Genomic DNA, 20817 nt, shown 5'->3' with positions numbered 1-20817 from the left:
AGTCAGGGATTATCAGTTCCTGGTTTGTGTCCAGGCAGCATGCCACACCATAATTCCCCCAACTACAGAGGTGACAAGTAACCAAGTACAAATACTTCCTTACTGTACTTAAGTAGATTTTTCAGGTATCTGTACTTTACTTGTGTATTTATTTTTCTGACGACTTTTTACTTTTGCTTCTTACATTTATGCACAAAAATATGTACTTTCTACTCCTTACATTGTAAAAACAGGCTCATTACTTTTTTTTTTTTTTTTAAACCTCCACAGATGACACGACGTAAAAGCATACATAAAAGACGTGAAAAAGTAGAGAAGGGGGGGCGGATGAGTGAAGAGACGGTGGAGAGAGAGAACGGAGAACTTGTACTGTAGCAGAAATCAATAAAAGGATACATCAAAGGATGTATTGTGTTACAGTAATTGCAAAAATTAATTTTTACTTTTTGCTTTTACTTTGAACGTACAGTTCAGAGCCTGTACTTTCTTACTTTTACTTGAGTGAAGGAGTTGAATCAGTACTACTTTTACCAGACTACTTGTTAATATGAGTGCTTTTGCCACCTCTACCCCTCTCGATCCACAGCCACCTGGAAGCTTTCTCTGCAGCTTTGCTGATGTTCTTGGTGGCTTTTCTTTCCTGCAGCCTTCTGACGATGCAGGGACTGTCCTGGGAATCTCCTGCAGCCCACCTCAGCCCCCTTCACACATATTCAAGCATATGCCCACAAGATGCACACATAAAAATATCATATAGTGAAAACAATCATCCATACCTCCATAGATACTGTACATATACATATGTTGCCCTGTCATAACCAGGGAGTAATGCTTTTATTTAACCAACAGCAACCCCAGACCCCCTGCCCCATGTGACCAATCTGCATGTGGAAGTCATGGTATTACCTTCAGGGTTTCAGGTTCCAATCAGTTAAGTGTTCAAACTTATTTGAAAGGGTGAGGCAGAAGGAGATGCTGACCAATCTACAGTGCTTTGCAGCAATAAGTGTAATGAAATAACAAACTTTCAACCTGCAGTTTAGCTAATTGACAGAGAGATTAGATATGGTATGACTATCATGGTAGCACAGTGGCTTAGTAGTTAGCCACAATAACAAAGTTGCGGGTTCGGTTCCCGGCCGGGGGTCCTTTCTGTGTGGAGTTTGCATGTTCTCCTGCCTGTGTGGGTTTCCTCCCACCGTCCGAAGACATCATGTTTGGGTTAACTGGTGACTCTCAATGTGAGTGTGAGTGGTTGTCGGTCTCTGTCTGTCTCTGTGTGTTGGCCCTGTGATGGACTGGTGACCTGTCCAGGGTGACCCCACCCTCACCCAGAGTGAGCTGGGATTCATCTTCAACCTCGCAACCTGGTAACTGATACGCGGTTGAAGATGAATGAATGAATGACTTTATCACACATTTACATGAGCAGATGGGAAGTATTTAAGTGTTGTTTTGATGCAAGAAGTTAATGTGACAGTCCCAACTTACTAATTACAGTAACAGTACAGTAACTTTTGTTCAACAAAAGACACATTTGACTTGTTACCATCTTGAGTTTGTTACTGCTTGTTGACATATGTGTATTTGTAATACAGGACCAAAAAGATGTGAATGGAAATAAGTTACTGTCCTTCAATCCTAGTGCCGTTCCTGCATTTTAGCCCCTCCCTTTACAAGCCTTCCAGGGCCTGTTATCTCAGCATTTTAGATGCTGTGCTGGGTTCCTTCAATTATCTCCTTCCCTCAAGGTCAATCAGTTTGTGACTGTGACTCTGGGCAGATTCACACATGTGCCATATTCCTTCCATTTTCTAAATCCTCCAGAGGATTTTCAGTGACTTTTTTTTAGTATCCATCCCCTGACTTGTACTTTTAAATAACATTTTCTCTCAGTAGCTTGGATTCTTTTGGTGTTGTTGTAGCCCAAAATGCTGATTAACCAGTGACTGAACCTTCTAGACACGTGTCTTAATGCTATAATCACTTGAGGCACATTCCTTGCACTCAGCTGATCTCCATTTCATAACTGTGGGACGACTAGCACCGCTTGGTTGGACCTCTGTTGAATTAGGTCAGTTATTTTGAAGGAGGTGAATATTTATGCAGTCATTTGTTTTACATTTAATATTTTTAATACATTTACATTACTTTAGGGAAATCTGTTTTCACTTTGATATTAAAGAGTTTTTTGTTCATTAATTTTTTGTAATTTTATTTTACATTTTTTTTACATTGACAATGGTTACATTTCTAAAGCAATATGAATGGAAACCATCCAGTAGGGTGAATATGTTATTTTAGCACCATATCTGATTGTTGAATGTGTCATTAGAAACAATGTGCATTAATCTGCTGCTGTAATGGCCTCCACCCTTCTGGAAAAGCTTTCATCAATATTTTGGACATGTCTGTAGAGCCTTGCTTCCTTTGTGGCACAACATTAGTGAGGTCCAGCACTAATTTACTGTGAGAGATCTGGCTCAGAGCCAATGTTCCAGTTCCTTCAAAACAGCATTGGATGGGGTGAAGTCAGGGCTCCGTGCAGGATGGTCGAGTTGTTTCACGCCAACATGTGAAAATGACTTTCTTATTGACATAGCTTAGTGCTTTGTTTGTTTGGGAAATATGTACATTATTGTCTGAAGTAATTTCGTATGCTGCAGCACTAAGATTTCCATGATTGACGTGGAACAGTTCCCATAGCTACCCACATTTCAGGGTGGCGTTAGCAATTTAAGCTTGGTTGGCATTCAACTTTCTTTTTTTGTTTCGCTGAGTTTTTGTAAGACCTTAAGTTAAAGTTTTAAGGTTTCCACTGTTGTGTGTCACAGTTCCTGAACAGGTGATTTCAGTGGTGACTCATTTAAAGCTGTTAAAATGCATCTTGCAATCTCATATAAAACACAATGCTTCTTGGTCGGTTTGATATATCTGAACTCTCTACCAGAAGTGATATTCTGCTTTGGAAGTAGTAGGTTCTAAGGCTTTTCCACTCAGCCAGGTTAGACTGGCTTTCCACTACATTCTCACAGCTGAAGAGACCCACACAGAGCCATCCTGCAGAACTGTCTGTGACTGTGCCAATGCCAGATACCAGTCCTGTTTTATTGTTAAATGATCCCTTTCAGCTGCATCACATTACATTTGGTCCTAATTATCACTTGGATCCGATGCTACCCTTAGCCTTACAGAGATTTATTGTGACTTTTAGAGCGTTGTTCAGCTGGTAGACATTACATTTGGTCATATTGTCAGTGTGATACAGAAATGAGTGCCACTGAAAGACACAGTCAGATAGACACAATGAGAGTGAACTGAGCTGCCGGGTTTAGATTTTCACTGTCTTTTTAAAGTGTCTTTTCTTCTTCATCACTGCACTAAGTCTTCTGGCTTTTACTGGAATTATTTCTTGTTCTAACTATTCACTGAAAATATCTGCAGATTCTTTCTCCGGCTGTAGTAGGCTGGGAGGGAGGGACTAATTTCCATCCAGAATATTTCCTTCCACTCTTTGCATTTGGTGATTACAGGATCAGTATGATACCATGTTCATGGGTGGATGTGTATATTTATCAGCACAGAGGCTGTATTTCACTATTATTGCCAGGGAGTGTCACCAGTTAAATTTAGTGCATTTCCATTCTCATCGTGTTCTGCTGTATGCGTTATGATCTATTCAGTATTTCCAAATGCTAAATGAGCTTACTAAATTATGCCCTGCTGTACTGGAGCTTGCAATTTGGTACTATGCTGCTCATTGAGTAAATCTCAAATATGTACTTTGAGAAAGAAATGAGGAAATCTTATCTTTGAAAATAACAGTCAAGACCATTAAAACTCTGCTCAATCCTGAATGGAACTGCTTTGTCTTCCATTAAATTGTACACATTCAATGTGATTAAGAATTAATAACTTCAGATAAACTGCTTTGTAATATATTTAAATGTTATGCATTAAATGCATTTTTGTATTTCTTTTAACATGAAGTTCTGTGTGCTCTGCGACACTGGCATTGGTATCAGCAGATATAGCCAAATTCAGGTATCAGAATCAGATAGAGACTGAATAAGTGGATCGGTGTAAAGTTGGTACTTTTAATGAAAGTCAACACCATTTTGATGTTCTTACATCTGGTGTAATGGTTACTATTGGAGATTGATTGATTGATGATCATGATTCTATCTTTTAGGAGCTCAGCCACCATCTTTGTTCTATTTTTAGATTAGAAAATCTAAATTTATATTATAAACATGTACCCTGTTTTTGTTTTTACTTGTGGAATGGAACAGACATTGGGAGCAAGAGAAACTATGGGAGGACTTCTGGAAAAAAAAAACCAACAACAACAACTGCAGACTACATTTTTGTCTGGTTTTCATTAGTATAGTAGTTTATTCTGTGGGAGGTCTGATTAATTTCTTCCATGTCCACCTGATTACCCTTAATTTTCTTTGCTGGAGCTTATGCTGAGCTTCAAAGGTAGCAGATTTACCATCTGCCTGATTACTTGCTGTGGTGTCTGAGAGCAGGATGGATGTGTTGTGGGAAAAACTGAGAGCTCTAATGAAGGTAATGCTTCATAATAGAGTTGATGAGATTGGTGGGATTAGCATAAGCATGACTACAAGTGCATTTACAGCACCAGTCAAAAGTTTGGACACGCATTCCTCTGGGAAAGTATACTGTATACGTGTGTAAAATGTATTACAAATTTACATGCATTCATTTTAAACATCCAATGTTTGTGTCTGATGAAGAGTTGAGGGAGAATCAATTGGTCAGCTGTCTGAAGTGATCATATACTCCTGTTCTGGCACTGTTAAAGCATATTCACATTAAAATGGAAAATCATGGCTATTGTCCTGCACGGTTTGCATTCATTTGTCATTTGGCATTAAACAGGTAATCATGCCTACAATGTTTTAGTTTGCTTAGTTTATTGGCGTCCAAAAGGAGAAATATGTGCAGCAATGGAGCACATAGGCGCACACTTTTTCACGCACAGGGAGCAACTTCACAGGAGGCCACAGAGGTTAACACGAGGAACCTTGCTAGGAAAATACTCAAAATAGGCAGAGGTCCTAAGCTTGGCTGCTCAGTACCTAAACAGGCTTTAACTCTCAGAGCATCCATGCTCTCCTTGACACCCAGGAGCCTGATGTGAATACCTTTGTCAATATGAGTGAGTGTGTGTGTGTGTGTGTGTCTTCCTTCTTTCAGCCTTTTCCCTATTCAGGGTCACCAGAGCAAGTCAGCTCGAATTGCATGATTAAACTTGGCTACAGTTTTACGCCTGACGCCCGCAGCCCTCCACATTTGTCCAGTCTTGGCACCAGCAAGACTTGGTTGACAAGACTTTGTCAATATGAGAAGACATTTTCTAAATAATTTCTAATTCACTATAATTGCAAAGGCTCAGTCACACAATGTGAGGATCACATACTTTTGACAGCCAAAATAGATCAAGTAAAAACCGCAATTTAGTAAATTGTTGATCATAATATGGTTTCAATAGGGAGGCAGTAACTACAGGCAACCTAAATAGCAAACTAAGCAGGTGTGTGTGTGGGCCAAGTAATGAGTAAACCTTGGAAAACAAGGTTAAGCACGCTGAACAGGAAGGAAGATGGTGGGCTCTGAATTGACAGGAGTGTCAGTAAAAAGTTGCTCCACATTCTAACCACCATCATTAATTTGGCTTTGTTTGTCTAATACTGCTTTCACATTTTGGAAAAACTATGTTGCTTCCAGTAAAAACTGCACAGTCAATTCTTCTCAATCCTTCAGTGGAGTTTTAGCCCAATATCAGCGACCTGACTGAAACCAGTGAAATGCAAGTACAGTACAAGCTCACAAGCTCCATGTGAAGGCAACATTTGGAGTTGTGCTTGCTGTTTATTGTGCCGATGGAGTCGTTTGTCCCATTAAAGAGCTCTGCAAGTCTGTACCAGGAAATTCTGATCTCTGGGTATTTACACTGTATGGGAATGGGCTGCCTCTCCTCCCTGTGAGGCCAAAGGATTGATAAAAAAAAAAAAAGGGGGCGGGGGGGGCTCACCAGTTGATAACCTTCCCCTGTTAGCTGTTTGGAACTATTTGTGTTGGAAAATAAATCTCCACCCGGCCCTGGCACAGACTTGGACAGACAGGAGCTATACAGTTTCAGGATAACCACGGCAACATTCTTTTGGCCTCATTCAGGGGGGAGAGGGTACCTGGAGTGGAGGGTCTTGTTAGTAATGGGTCGAAAAGTCAACAAGTTTCTCTTTGCCAACTGATTCACTCTGTCAGTAAACAAGCCTTTAACTTTGTTCAAAGTGAGCAATTCCCAAAGTCCTCATATGTTTTTAATCAGTTTAATAGTTTAAACAGAATTTGTTTCATCTGTAATTTGTACTTTTTTTAATGTCTCCCTCCCTCTCTCTCTGTATTTTTGTCTAGCTGCCTTCCTGTCCTCTCTAGGCCAGTATGAGATTGCTATTCCAGTGCGTGTAGGACCGAATGGCGAGACGCTAGACACAAAAACACCTCATCACCAAAGAAGACGACGCAGCCCTGAAGACAGACTGCCTGACTCTGTATGATTTTTTTTTTCAAGTTACTGACATTACTTTTCTGTTTTCTTCAGTTTGTTTCCTAGTTATACACAACTTATAAAGACTCTCAAAACATATTCATAGTTTGAGAAAAAAAATGGCCTTGAACTCTGATCTGTACTCCATTTTTCTGTATCCAAGCTCTTCTACCAACTGTCCACGTCACGTAGCAACTTCCTGCTGAACCTGACGCGGCAGGGAGGCCTGCTCTCCAGACAGTTCAGGGTGGAGTACTGGAAGAGGGGCCGATTAGCCTGGAGTCACCCTTACTCTCCCCACTGCCACTATATAGGACACCTTCAAGACCAGCCGCACTCAAGCAAGGTGGCACTGAGCAACTGTAATGGCCTGGTAAGATTGTACCCCCCCAGTATAATCCATAGTTTATACAGTGGTTAGCACAAGCTGCAACTGCAGCACTGGCTCAACAAAAGATGTTAAATTTGATCCACCAACAGTGGCCTCAGTAAACCAGAATCCTGCACTAAAAATAATACAAACATTGCTATCCTTAGATCTCATGTCACATTCTTCTCACATGTCTTACAGAATGCATGAAAGTAAAGATGTTGTAGAGTGAGCATTTACTTCATCTGACAGCTCTAGGTGGACGTATAACTGCATAGTTGGTCATCTGAATAGGATACTCTTGACAGAAAATGGAAAACAGCAAATAGATAGAGATTGATAGAAATTTTACCTCAAAGTCTGATCCTACATCCTCACCAGTTCCACTGCTGGAGTGCTGTGGTGATGCATAGGTATAAGCCATAATTACACACAACTGAGATCTCACTGCGCTCCAAACACAAGTCGTCCATTATGAGTATACAATCAACTATAACACTATGAACACCTGACCAGGCACCTTTTGTTCTACACCCTGGAATAGGAAATATGGGGGGACGAAAGGGATCCAGACAATGTTAAAGATCCCTGCCTCATTTGAAGTACAATGTTTGCTGTAAGACACAAGGTCTCAAATTCTGGCATGCCGTCCTGAAGGTATTCTAAGGCAGTCTGGGAAATGATGGAAATCATTAACTGAAAGCCATCAAGTTGAAAAATATCAACATTACTTCCAGTTTCAACCCTTTGGAAATTTAAATACACCGTCAACTCAGTCACATTTACTTCTCATTCCTGTTCATCCTCTCACTCCAAAAAGCAAGCCCCACATTAACAGTTGTCTGCAGAGCTGAGGATCATATATGCGCACAAAGCGTTAATAAGCAACATGCATAATTACTCTTGATCAAATCAGCCTGAGCACATGCTGTGTGTCCAGAGATGCATCACTAACCTTATTATGGGATTGAAGGCACTTTGAAAGCAGTGAGCAGTGAATTAAGATATTGCTGAACTATACGTAACTAAGCCAAATATTTAGCTTCAAAAGACAAAATCACTTGGCATTGTTTCACTGGTTATCCTTAAAAAGGGCACGGAACAACATGACCAATTTCACTGTTGAATTCATCAATTAATCAGCGAATGGTTTGATCTCCAAGGCAATTCTAACCTGCAAATGAAATTAAATATGTTACTGTGAATGAGTATAAAAGAATTAACCCTATAAGGCTGATAAAAACGGTGTTTGAATTTCTTGGAATAAACATTTGAATGCACATTATATTTATTATTATTTTATTGAAAATGTTCCATTAAGAATTTATTCTGGCCTCCTTTGTTTCGTATTATTATGATTATTATTCGTCACCATTAGTTATGACATTAATTCAATGTCGTCAAATGTCAAGTAAAAACGTCCTCAGTCAACATGAAAATACACTTAGAAATATATTAAAAACCTGGATAAAAGCATTAAAATAAAATAAAAAAGTGGACAAAAGTACATTTTCTCTTACTGTGAGAAAGTTGAATCTAGGGCAATGGGCTTAGTTGTAGATGGGGCTGTCAATACAATAAGTGCTATAGTTTTTATAAGATGAAGCATTTCCTTATTTGTGAAAGCTTTACTCAAGTCTGGTTCAAGAGCTCCACCACCATCTTTTTACTGAAGACTGCCAATCTGATATCTCTCTTGGAAAATAAATCACAATAATTATGACTTCTCGTAATGCATGACTCAGAAATGTATGACTTGATTCTTACAATCAAATTTTTTTCCCCTCAGTGTGTCTTAAATCAATCAAAGCAATAATTCCTGCAAGAAAAGTGAGTACTTTTGGTTGGAAAACAGCTGTTGTCTGCTGACTGCAGCAGTAATCAGACATTACTACATGCTAGTGCACTCATTGCAAATAAAGGTAGCCTTGAAAAAGATTTTTCACATATGATATGATGACATATGTATTTGTCTAGCGGTTTGTTTGCTAAACTTACATGGTATGCTTTATGGGTAAAACAACCACAGTTAAAACCCAATGAATATAGTTGATCACAAATGTTTGAGATTGAGATTGTGGGACAGTATTTGTTGTTGCAAATGTTATTGTTGTTATTCTTTCGGGTTTTCCCTATTTGGGGTCGCCACAGAAAGTCAGCTCTGTGACTTGTATGGTTTGATTTGGCTACAGTTTTACGCCGGATGCCCTTCCTGAGGCAACGCTCCCATTTATCCAGACTTGAATACCACTGGTTTGTGGGCACCTTGTGGCTGGGTGTTGAACCCGGGGCCTCCTACAAGCAAATGTAGCTCTGTACCACTGAGCTCCATCCCCGAGCTGCTACAGTGAAGCATATAAATAAATCAAAACCATGCCACCCCCTCAGTGCAGTGTACATTACCACAGTTAGTTATTAAGGGTTAGGGTGGCTAACTACTAAAGCACGGGAGCTACTACAGCAATGGCAATTGCAGAGCATTGTTCGCTGCTAGCATGCAACCGTTTAGGTGTGTCATGCAAAGCCGCCTTTTCAGATACTGTGGCAACAACAAACTTCCAAATACACCACACTGTGCACAGAAATGATCAGGGGAGAATGGCTTCATTTTCTCAAAAAAGTAACAGCAGATGTGGGAGATGAGAAGTTCAGTCTCGAAATACCTGGGCGTGGCAATTTGGTATTTAAGTGCTCAAAAAAGAACAGTTGTGTCCACATTTCTTGGGCTGGTTGAATTGTAGGAGGGTGATGCCAGACCAATAGCAAAGGCAGTAGTTGAGTTTCTTGAGAAATGTAAGCTTAAAAACAAAGAATCTTCAGGGAATCGTCACTGATAATGCATCTGTGATGGCTGGGGTGCACAACGGGGTGCACAAGATTTGCCCTATGTCACACTCATTTGCCGTGTATGCCATTCTCTGCAACTGGCTGTCACTGCAGCATCCAAATAAAACATCCCTAGGAGTTTTTAGGACTTCATCAAGGAAACCAAAGGCCTGCATTCGATTTCCCCAAAATGGCAGGAGACATATGCTATGTATGCCACCATTAACTGTGGCCAGAAACCCTTGCAGATCACCAAAGTGTGTGCCACGCATTGGCTAGTGTAAAGAACTAAAACTCTGTTGACCTTTGCTGAGTGAGCATTGCTTTGTGGCAGATGTGCTCCATGTCATGTACATGGACAAGACCAACTGTGTCTACGCGATGTTCTTGGAATCAATCCTGTGTGATGTAAAAGTTGCAGTGAAGTCATTTGAGGGAGAGCAAACTGACCCTGTTTATTTATTGGACAATCTGGTACACCTCTAAACATCAACTGCTCATCAGAGAAGTCAACCCTGTGAATAAAATTGATGTCCTGAAGGATGGATACATTTCATCGCCATACCTTTCACGGCTCTGTGCCACGAAGCCGTCCTGGGAGAGAATGGATCAGGTGCATTGTTGCTTTGAGAAGGAAGCTGCAAGCAAAGCTCCAAGACAACCTTGAAGCCTTGTGAGACATGGCTTTGTTCAGTGTTAACTGAATTGAAGTTTTAGCTGCTATGTGTGCACCCCTGAGCGGAATACGACGGCATGTGACTGAACGTGCCTCCACTAGTCATAATAAAGCAGGCGAAAATAGCTGATAAGAGAGGAGAGACTAATTCAGTGGTGTGGAGAAGGTTCGGCCATCAAGCGTAAAATTCAGGTGTCAGTGTGCTGCAAATGTGCTGACTAGGAGCAGGAACGCATCAAATGTTTCACCATCTGAAGCATGTTCACCGCCACAGAATACTCTGAGAGCCTGAAGATGAGGCCAGACTGTCCCAAAAACATGCCCACCAGCCCACCTAAGTTTTTACTGTGACTCACTCTTTTTTTCTATATTCTGTTGCGACTTGGAGCACTTCGTATACTTGAAGATATTAATGGTGCAGTGGTGGTGTGACCGCCCTAACATACTGTGTTCCTTTCACAAAGGTCAAGTTAGGGTGTCCACAGGCTCTGAGCATGTGCTTCAAGTTTGTGCGCTCCCTTGGGCCTGAGTATTTGTTGTTATTTAATCAGCTCTTTGGCTAAGACTCATAGCTTGTGTTCTAGTAGGTGGAAAAGAGTAGATGAAACAGTATTGTCATCCCCTTTGTGCCTGAAGCGTTACTCGGGAGAATTTTCTCCTCAACCCCTCTTCCAGCACTCCAGCCTGGACTGTCTGGACAGCAGGCCTCCCTGCAGCATCAGGTTCAGTGGAAAGTTGTTACGTGATGTGAACAGCTGGTAAAAGAGCTTTGAGACACAAAAATTCAATTCAGCCCAGAGTTCAATGCTCCTGATTCAGAGCATTAAGGTGAAACGTCTAACAAAAATCTATAACTAAGTCCAGTTGCCCGACATTCAGCTTTCTCAGAGGACTATGACCTGGATGATCGAAAACCAACATAGTGTTAAATGATCAAGATCTAGTGCACTGAAATGACACAAATTATTATCAAGTGTCCTCTGCAGCGTTTACATTTCTGACCCATTATCATGAGGATCACTAAGAAGGCCTCTGATTCATTCCTGCTTTAGCATAACTTCACATGCTGATATGTTTCTTATTCTTGTTTGTCAGAATATATTTTCCAGTACTTTTTTTTAGTTTAGTTTCTATTCTTGTATTTTTTCTCTACCTACCATATGTGTATATCATATATAAAGTGCTATCTTAACTTATCTTATTGGGAGATATGAGTGGTTTAAAATACATTTTAGTTATTTTGTTTGTGAAATGATCTGTATTAATGGCTCTATTAACTTTGTGAACCTGTTTTATGATGCATATTTGGCTGCCAGGTTCACTGGGAGTGCAAGCGATTTGGAACATCTTTGTACTGTTTGCAACATTTCTATCATAATGACGACTGTCCCTGTTATTCTTTTCCTTGTCCCTCTGCAGCAGGGGGTTATTGTAGCAGGGGGAGAGGAGTACCTGATTGAACCCCTTATATCACCAGATAACCAGACGGAGAGGGGGGAGAGGGCAGAGGGCCACCCCCATGTGGTTTATAAGCGGTCATCACTTCGTCATCAGTACAAAGGATTGTCCTGTGGAGTCATTGGTGAGAGGGGAGACATTCTGACCTTTTTCAAGTGGGTTTTCTACACTGGAGTCCCCACAGTTCTCCAGACTGGTTTATTGCACACAGCTGGCAGCAGCAGATTGCTGTGTGGTTGCGTCCCCGTTGTGACTGGGTGTGACCAACTCTGATTTAAGGGGTGTTGCTGAAAAAAACTGATTCAAATCATTAAAGCTTTTTCAAGATATTGTCGGTTTCCTCTTTCTACATCTACTCAAAGCATGTGCCTGATCTCTCTCAGATGAAAAACCAATGAAGGGTGCGTCATGGTGGCAGCGGACACTGAAGACCCCTCCCCATCATGTTGGCCGTGGCCAACTACCTCTGAAGCGCTCAGTTAGCCGGGAACGCTACGTGGAGACACTGGTGGTGGCTGACAAGATGATGGTGGGTTACCATGGTCGCAGAGACATCGAGCAGTACATCCTGGCTGTCATGAATATTGTAAGTTTCTCAACACGAATTATCCATATACATACTAGATTGAAAAATCCCTTTCCCAGCATAATTTGAGTCATAGTTGTTAGGGTTAGGGTTAGACTCTTCTGCTGGAGGCCACATATCAAGCAGGCTTAGGTTGTATGTCATCATCTGCACTACTTCTGTCCCTGGGGATCACATCACACACAGGTAATCACTTACAAACTTACACACACATTTGGAATGTATTCAATGAAAGGTTGGTTAGCCACTATCACAAAGCAGGCTGGGTCTGGAGTGTTAGAAAATTGCAGAAACCAACAGCGTTTCTTTATTGGGTAGCAAAATCGCTCAAATTACAGCAGACACCACTAATGACAAGTGTCAGAGTGCAGCTTAAGTGCTAATAATGGTTTAGGAGCTGACATTCTGTGATGTTGTCATGCGCTGACTTTACGGCTCTTTTAAAACTCTGCAAGTGTTTAGTTATACCTTAAAAGCAATCTCAGCAGGAGCACAAGACAACCCTGGTTATTTGCTCTCTTACTGTGACAGTAAAGCCACAGCATCTTCTCAAGCAGTGGTAGTTTTTCTTTAATCTTCATAACCGAGCTTTTTTATTGTAAATGATCTCGCCTTTACAAAGGTTCGTTTAGTTTTGTTGGCTGTATCTGTTTCTATTTTCTATCTGCTCACCTGTTTTTAAGACTGGTTTTTTCTTGTTTCCCTGGAGGTCAGGTTGCCAAACTGTTCCAGGATTCTAGCCTGGGGAATGCAGTCAACATTGTCGTGACACGGCTCATTCTGCTAATGGAAGACCAGGTAAATATTTTTCAGTCCAGACGGCACAAAAGAACCGTCCCCAGGCGGTTCCTATGTTCTCTTTGTTTGTGTCAAATTATTGACTTAGGTCCTTTTTCTGTGGCCACTGCTAGTGGACTAACTCTGTAAATGGTGCCATGAATGGCCCCCTGTAATAAAAGGGACAGGATGTTGTAAGGAGGTGTGGAAGAGGGTGATGGGCGAGGAAAGAAATAGTCAGACATACCTGCCAGACAGAACTGCAATGTGGGGTTTAGGCCTTTTCCTGCGGTGAATAGCAACATACTTCCAGGATGTAGAAACATTTCATTTGTTTTGCATTTAAATTATGCAAAACGTATGGCATGTCCGCCAGCCTGCTAATTCTGCACTTTAAAACATTTTAACTTCTGCGCATGTCATTACTGGGATGTCAGCATACTAATTTTGGCAATATATCTCAATCCACGTCTATGTCCGAGTACAGCCTTAAAAAGTTGCAAGCATAGCCATGGTCTTAGTTCTGCTGTTCCTGTTTCGATATGAGAAAGGAGGCAAGAGGGGACACAAAGCAAGAATCCACACCTAACCCCAAAGCAGATGTTTACTTAATAAAAGATGTATGACCTTACCAGCATAGCTCAGGAGAGGACTGAGCCCTCAGACAGCCTGTTGAATAAACCTTTTAGGCTTTTATTAACACAGCATTAATGTGGTGACGATGCAGTCTGCTCCCTCGTAACATTGACGCTCTAGTGTTCAACTGAATAAATACAGTACAGTACAACACAAAGTTTACAGCTCATACTGTTTAAAATCAGCTCCATAATTTACTGATGTGTTCATCATCTGAGAGATTAAATCAATCAGAATCTAGCTATCTATTTTTCTATTCACACATACAAGAAATCAATAGAACAGAAGAAATTTTAGGAACAATATTGATGTGCAGTGTTAGCATTGTTATTCTTACTCCGGGGGTCATTGAGATTGAGGCTGAGGTCAGGGACAGGATGGAGAGTAATGAGTTGAGAGGTTATGTTGCTGGTTTCCAGGTCTGAAAATGACAAGCTGTTGCTGCACAGGAAAACCAGGTCAGCACTGGGTCTAGAAATGAGGGGCTGTGGGATGAGGCAATTACTAGTTATGTCACCACATACATTCCTGGGTTACAAGTTCTCGCCAGCTGTGGGCAGCAGTGTACTCCCTCCTTCTCCCGTCTGTGCTCTCATAATACTAGAAAGCACCTTCACTCTATTCCTAAAGCCACATTGGCTTCATTGATGCAGGTATTTCAATCTTTGAAGGCTGGAATCAAGATTTTATTGTCATCTGTAGTTTAACATGCCCCTTTTTGCTTTGTATGGTTTTCCCAGGACAGAAAGCATATTAAGGCAGAAAGGCCTGCAATACAGGAAGAGTGGGCCCGTGTTATCACAGCCTTGTTGGCTTATCATCATGTTTAAAGGCCCTCTGTGACATTGCAATAGCCTTACATTGTAAAAATATCTTTGCAAAACCACACAATTGTTTTGATGTTTATTCTGATTGGCTTTGAAATGTAATTTCATTTTCTCTTGAGTCCATGTTTTCTTTTTTGTCACTTTTCCAGCCAACATTAGAGATCAACCACCATGCAGGGAAGTCTTTAGACAGCTTCTGTAAGTGGCAGAAATCCATCCAACATCGGAGCAGCTATGGGAATGCCATCCCAGACAATGGGATAGCTCACCACGACACCGCTGTGCTTATCACCAGGTCAGGAAATGGATTAAGCCTCCAGCGATGGAGACAGTAAATGAACCCAAATACCTGCAGACCCAAGGGGTACATGTGGGTCATGTCCCTTTCACTTCCTGTATTTGTGCCCTCTGTTCCCTGCAGTATTTATGACCCCTTATTTCATTAGTAACATGTTGTAACACGTTTCTCTGAGCTGTCTCGAAACGCATCATGAAAAGCGTTGGCATACGCAGGCTGGCCCAGTTTGGATGTGCACCAGCAGCACTGCTCTGCATAGCGTGAGCCTTTTCTGATAATAATCAGGGGGGAAAATAACATTGTACTCCTTCAAAACAAACCATGGAAGCTAAGTTAAGCTGTTGAAATTGAAAGTGTTAGCTAAATCTCTCTCATTTGAAGGACCTGACCCTGTCCCGGGGTGCCACACTGTGGTTGCATGTGGTTATTTGGTTCTTTAGCTGCTAAGGACAGGCGCAATTGAATGCAAGAGGATGATAAATCAAACCATTAAAGTCATGGTACACAATCAGTCCCCCTCACTTCTGAAATGATGGATAGGCCCTTGCTCAGAACTTTCTCTCCAGTTTCTTTGGAACACAAATTACTAATCTTCCCTCGACACTTTTTGGGAAATTATTAGGAATGAATAGAATTGAAGAATCAAGTGTTACCATTTATAACACAATCATTGGCAATAGCAATTTCGGCAGTGTCCCAAAGTGTGGCCGTAGCACATATTACATGCGCTATGTAATATCGAAGTTTATATTGAACTTCAACCTCCTGCAGATCATTTTTGTAAATAAGCATATGTTTTACATTATTTGGATATTGAAAGATTACAACAATTTCATCTCCTGCTGATTTCATATATTTCCAGCTTCTCTCCTCATAGACTTTCATAAAGTCAAGTCCAAGAGACTTGGAGTGTATCTTGTCCGGTCTGTGGTGATGATAGCTCAGGTCGCTCTGCCCTGCTCAGCATCTGGAGGGAGGGAGGAACAATTACACATTGATGTATTTATTTTTTATTTTAAGAGAACATGTAATGACACCATGAGAAGATGAGAAAGGGGGCAGAGAAGCTGTTGCACGAAAGCAAACAAAGATTGGTGGACACATACTAAATGCTTGGCCGAGCTGCCATAAATACTTTCCCTCTCCCTCTAACAGAATGATGTAAGCTTATGTTTCAGGAGGTTAACAGAAATGCTAGTACTGTTTTTGTTACTTTTATTATGGTTACGTGCTGGCTCTGTGAACCCAGTATCACGATGGTTTTCATCAAGCAGAGGGCGGAAACTGTCAGATGACACCACAGCGACCGTACAAGGCTTCCTGCTATTGTTCTTTCAAAATTATATCTGTCTGTCTCCTCTCTGGTGTGCCTCTATGTGTCTGTCTTTGCTTATGTGTGAGTACGAGTATTAAACATCCTGGTTTATTTCCTGTCCCATCTGCAGGTATGACATCTGCATCCAAAAAAACAAGCCCTGTGAAACCCTAGGTAATGCACACATTTTTTATTTACACAGAAATATGTAATGCACATGAAATATGGCTTGACGGTTTCACCTTGGCGAAGGCAAATTCTGCTTGGAGCGGCAACATGCTTCAGGTTGATAATTATAAGAAGCGGTCAACGTTATAATCAGATTTCATGTTAATGTAATGTAATGTACGTGTTTGTGTGTGTGTGTAACAGGTTTGGCTCCAGTAGGAGGGATGTGTGAACCAGAAAGAAGCTGCAGCATCAATGAGGACATTGGTTTGGGAACAGCCTTTACGATCGCCCATGAAATAGGTCACACGTGAGTTCCCACACACCAATACACACGCACGTGCAATAATCAAGATGTTTTGTCTGGGCTTTGCTTCTATTTTTCACTTTTATCTAATATTCAGTAAACACGTCCATTTCATATTGTTTAGACTATTTCTCATTATACAACTTTTATGGGTAGTCTTTTTCTGTGGCTGAATAAAATCCTCAGGGAAAATAAAATCAATTAGACTGCTCAAAAACAAATTTCTTGTAACATTTTTATGTGGTGTTTTAACACTTCAAAAACGTGATGCATAGCACCTCATCCGCAGTCGGTCTGATGGTTAGTCCACAACTTCAGTCCAGAGAGGGGGAACGAAGGTTCTGGTAACCAGGTGTCTCTGTTTGGGTTAGAAATGGATATTTGTCATAATGGGATTTAGCTAATGTCCCCCAAAAGAGAGGATGGCTTCAATTCAGCAACCACAGAATGTCGTGGTTGCTATCTTTTAGCTGAGCCTGATACATCTCTGAATTGATCCCTCGGGCTTTTCATGTATCTCACTTTGCACAGACATGGTCCTTAGATTACATCTCCAGATCTCTAAAGAGTTTCTGTGATCTGCAGCACCATGTTAGAATGTGTTAAAAAAATAGTTTCCTCTCGTCCACTGGCACTATTTTTTTTTTTTTGTGGAATTAGTTAGAGGTGGTAGTACAGTTCTTGGAGATGCATCAGATTTGTATATGTGGCTCATTTGGAAGATCTCTCAGTAACTAGTAACGGTGACTGCATAAAAGCCCTCTTTCTATATGAATGCAGTCAGTTGGCTGAGATTATTGATTTCATTTCTTTCTTTTTTGTGGAACTATTGAGTGACTTTGTTTTTGCAAAGTATTATTCTTGCTGCAACTAAGTAATCCTGTGGATGATAGATCTGTGGACGTAATGAGAAACAGAGGTCGTTTTGGACTACTTGGACTCCATGCCTGTCTCGCCAGCATCACTGAACACATTGTGTGCTGGATGTGTGTGTGTGTGTGTGTGTTTGTGATATCCGGATTCCCCAGTATCAACACAATCAACAGTTGTTTTTAATAGCCTTATAAATTGTTTTGACTTCACAGCTCAGCATTAGATCAGATGCAGGGGGGGTACCACATTAAGACAGTCCAAGACAGAAATGACTCAGCAGAACCATAAAACGCTTTCCGGACAATTATCATTCAGGCACAACACAGCTACTGTGAGTGCTTTTGTCTGTCATGAATGAATTTTCATTGTCATATGTCAGATATGAAAGATAATTTCTAATTACTAATTACTACTACTTAATATTTATTATTATTTTTGTACTTGCAATATTTTGTGAATTTTTTTCACATTTCATCATCATAAGAAGGAATGTAAACTCATGATTCAGGAAGTTAAATGAAATTAAAAAAAATGTCTGAACAACTTATCCAAAATATGCAATTTACAGAAATGTTACAAATATATATTCATTCATTCATCTTTAGCCGCTTATCCAGGCCCGGGAAGCGAACCCACAACCTTCTTGTTGAGGGACAACAGCGCTAATAATAATGTTTATTATTATTATAAATAACAATTATTATTACTTGATTGTCTAATGACTTGAGTAAGTAATTGTGTTGAAACGTTAAACTGATAGTGTATGGGATAATTAATGTTTTGAAGGGAGAGAGAGTCATTTACCAATCAGCCAGTGAGCGTAGCAGTGAGTTCTAGTGAAGAAAAGGACAGTCTGTTGAAGACCACTGTAATAATGATACATCTGGTCATAGATTTTTGACTGATGAAGGTGAACACTTGTCACGTTTGTGAACTGCACACTCAAGTCTTTTTTTTTTTTTTAATCACACTAGGTTACCCACAACCTTTTTGTCCACATAAATGAAAATGTTGTCATGGGTTTTAGGTTTGGTATGAACCATGATGGCATGGGGAACGCCTGTGGGCCCCGCAGCCAGGAGACTGCCAAACTTATGGCTGACCACATCACCATGAAGACAAACCCATTCATCTGGTCTGCCTGTAGCCGGGATTACATCACCAGCTTCCTTGAGTGAGTCAGTCTAAATATTATCCGCATCACCACAAATCATTTGGTAATTCAGTTAAGAAATATTCAGGTGTAATATATTTGATGGTTAGAGAATTGCCTGTTCAGTGTTTTAAACAAAGCTGTTTTAGCTACACTACAGTTTGGTCAATAAGTATTTGGACAGTCGCACAGTTTCGGCTCTGTGAATCACCACAATGGGTTTGAAATGAAGCTTTAATTTGAGGGCCTGAGGCCTGAAGCCTTGAGTCAATAAACATAACCAGAAGTTGGCTTTTGGCCTTGTTGATGATGAGTTGTTTTGCCTTCAGTTTTGTCTCAAGCAAGTGAAATGCATGCTCAGTTGGATTCAGGTCAGGTGATTGAATTGGCCATTACAGAACATTCCACTTTTTTACTGTAACAAAATGTTTGGTCGTTTTTGAAGTACGCTTCGGGTCATTGTCCATCTGCATCACGAAGCACTGTCCAATGAGTTCTGAGGCATTTGGCTGAATATAAGTAGATAATATTGCCCAAAGCACTTCAGAATTCACCCTGCTGCTTTTTGTCAGCAGTCACATCATCAGCATGAGACCAGAGAATGTGGTCCATTGGCAGACGCACAGTACATGCCCCCACCATTACACTAGCACCACCATGCCTCACTGATGACATCTTCGTTTCTCCATACTCTCCTCTTCCCATTGTTTCTTCTGTACGTAGGATGTTGTTTTAGAACTGCAAGGACTCTTTAAGATGTTTTTTTTTTGTTTTGTTTTTTTTTTTTTGTCAAACTCTAATCTGGACTTCCTGTTTTTGAGTAGTGAACCTCCTGTATTCACTCTGAAGTCTTCTCTTAATTGTTGACTTTGACATGGTTAGGTAGGTGTTGATCTTCTTTATCTGGGAGCTGATGATGTGGAGCTTTTCTTGACCAGGCAAAGGAGCCTTCTGTCATCCACCATACTTGTTTTCTGTGGTCTGCTGGGTCTTTGGGCATTGCTGAGCTTACCAGTACATTTTTTCTTTTCATGAATGTACCAAATAGTTGATTTGCCCACACCTCGTGTTTTGCTGGCTCTCTGATGGGTTTGTTTTGATTTTTTCAGCCCAATGATGGCTTGCTTCACTCGTAGTGACAGCTCCTTGGACTTCATATGGAGGGTTTACCTCACCAGGTTCCAAATGCAAATACCACATTTGAAATGAACTGTAGACCTTTTATCTTTTATCCTTGTAAATGAAATAACAAGGGAATAATGCCTCATTGTGGAACAGCTGGGAAGCCGATTGTTACTTTTGGTCCCTTAAAAGGTGGAAGGCAACGCTTCAGGCCAGCCGCACAACTCTATCAGTATCACAAAACTCTCTCCAAAAACAAAAAACTTTTCTAAGACATATAGGTCACTCTCAAGCACCAATTATATGCATCTACCAATATCAAAATGGGAAACAGATCTGTCTATGCCGACTGACTTTGACTTTTGGCCAAAATACATTTAAGACAAACAACTGTATTTTACAACTACTTCAATTTATGGTACTCCACAAAACACACATCACTCAACACAAGATGCATAGAATGGGCTTGTCTTGCTCTGATATATGCATTCCACGCTCTCTGACTCAGTTCACCTGTTCACCCCTTCTGGTCAACGGTCACACAGAACGGTGACACTCTCCTCCATATTGCAATGCAGAATTCTACCCCCTTTACAAGAACATGGTCAGCATTTGTTGAGTCTCTAAACCTCAATCTGCATCTGACTATTGCATGCCGTCTCTGCGCATACCCAGCCTGCATTTTAGTGTTATTCTCTCTGCTAATGTTATAATCCTTGTTTGTGTCTGCAATACTGTTATCACCTCCCACATATCCAGGAATACCATGGCGGATGCGTGAACCACAGCACCATGAGCATGCACCGTGGCTCCGGTTGGTACACAGCAGTTCGCCTTTTCTTCTCTCC

General features: G+C 40.8%; 1 protein-coding gene across 2 annotated transcripts in view; it reads left to right on the top strand.

Annotated features, from left to right (window-relative positions):
- Positions 1-20817, top strand: part of adamts10 (ADAM metallopeptidase with thrombospondin type 1 motif, 10) — a 50581-nt gene that overhangs the window by 8200 nt on the left and 21564 nt on the right. For both annotated transcript variants that reach the window (XM_029500849.1, XM_029500848.1), the window contains 9 exons: positions 6445-6581; positions 6741-6950; positions 11869-12031; positions 12291-12493; positions 13208-13291; positions 14883-15028; positions 16477-16520; positions 16719-16824; positions 18722-18868. In XM_029500849.1, the coding sequence (XP_029356709.1) occupies positions 6445-6581; positions 6741-6950; positions 11869-12031; positions 12291-12493; positions 13208-13291; positions 14883-15028; positions 16477-16520; positions 16719-16824; positions 18722-18868 (1240 nt within the window). The remainder of the gene's footprint in view (positions 1-6444; positions 6582-6740; positions 6951-11868; positions 12032-12290; positions 12494-13207; positions 13292-14882; positions 15029-16476; positions 16521-16718; positions 16825-18721; positions 18869-20817) is intronic.

Source organism: Echeneis naucrates, chromosome 4 (genome assembly GCF_900963305.1).
Source record: "Echeneis naucrates chromosome 4, fEcheNa1.1, whole genome shotgun sequence".
NCBI classification, from domain to species: Eukaryota; Metazoa; Chordata; class Actinopteri; order Carangiformes; family Echeneidae; genus Echeneis; species Echeneis naucrates.
Note: the sequence above shows the minus strand (reverse complement) of the source record. Positions and strands in the feature narration are given on the sequence as shown.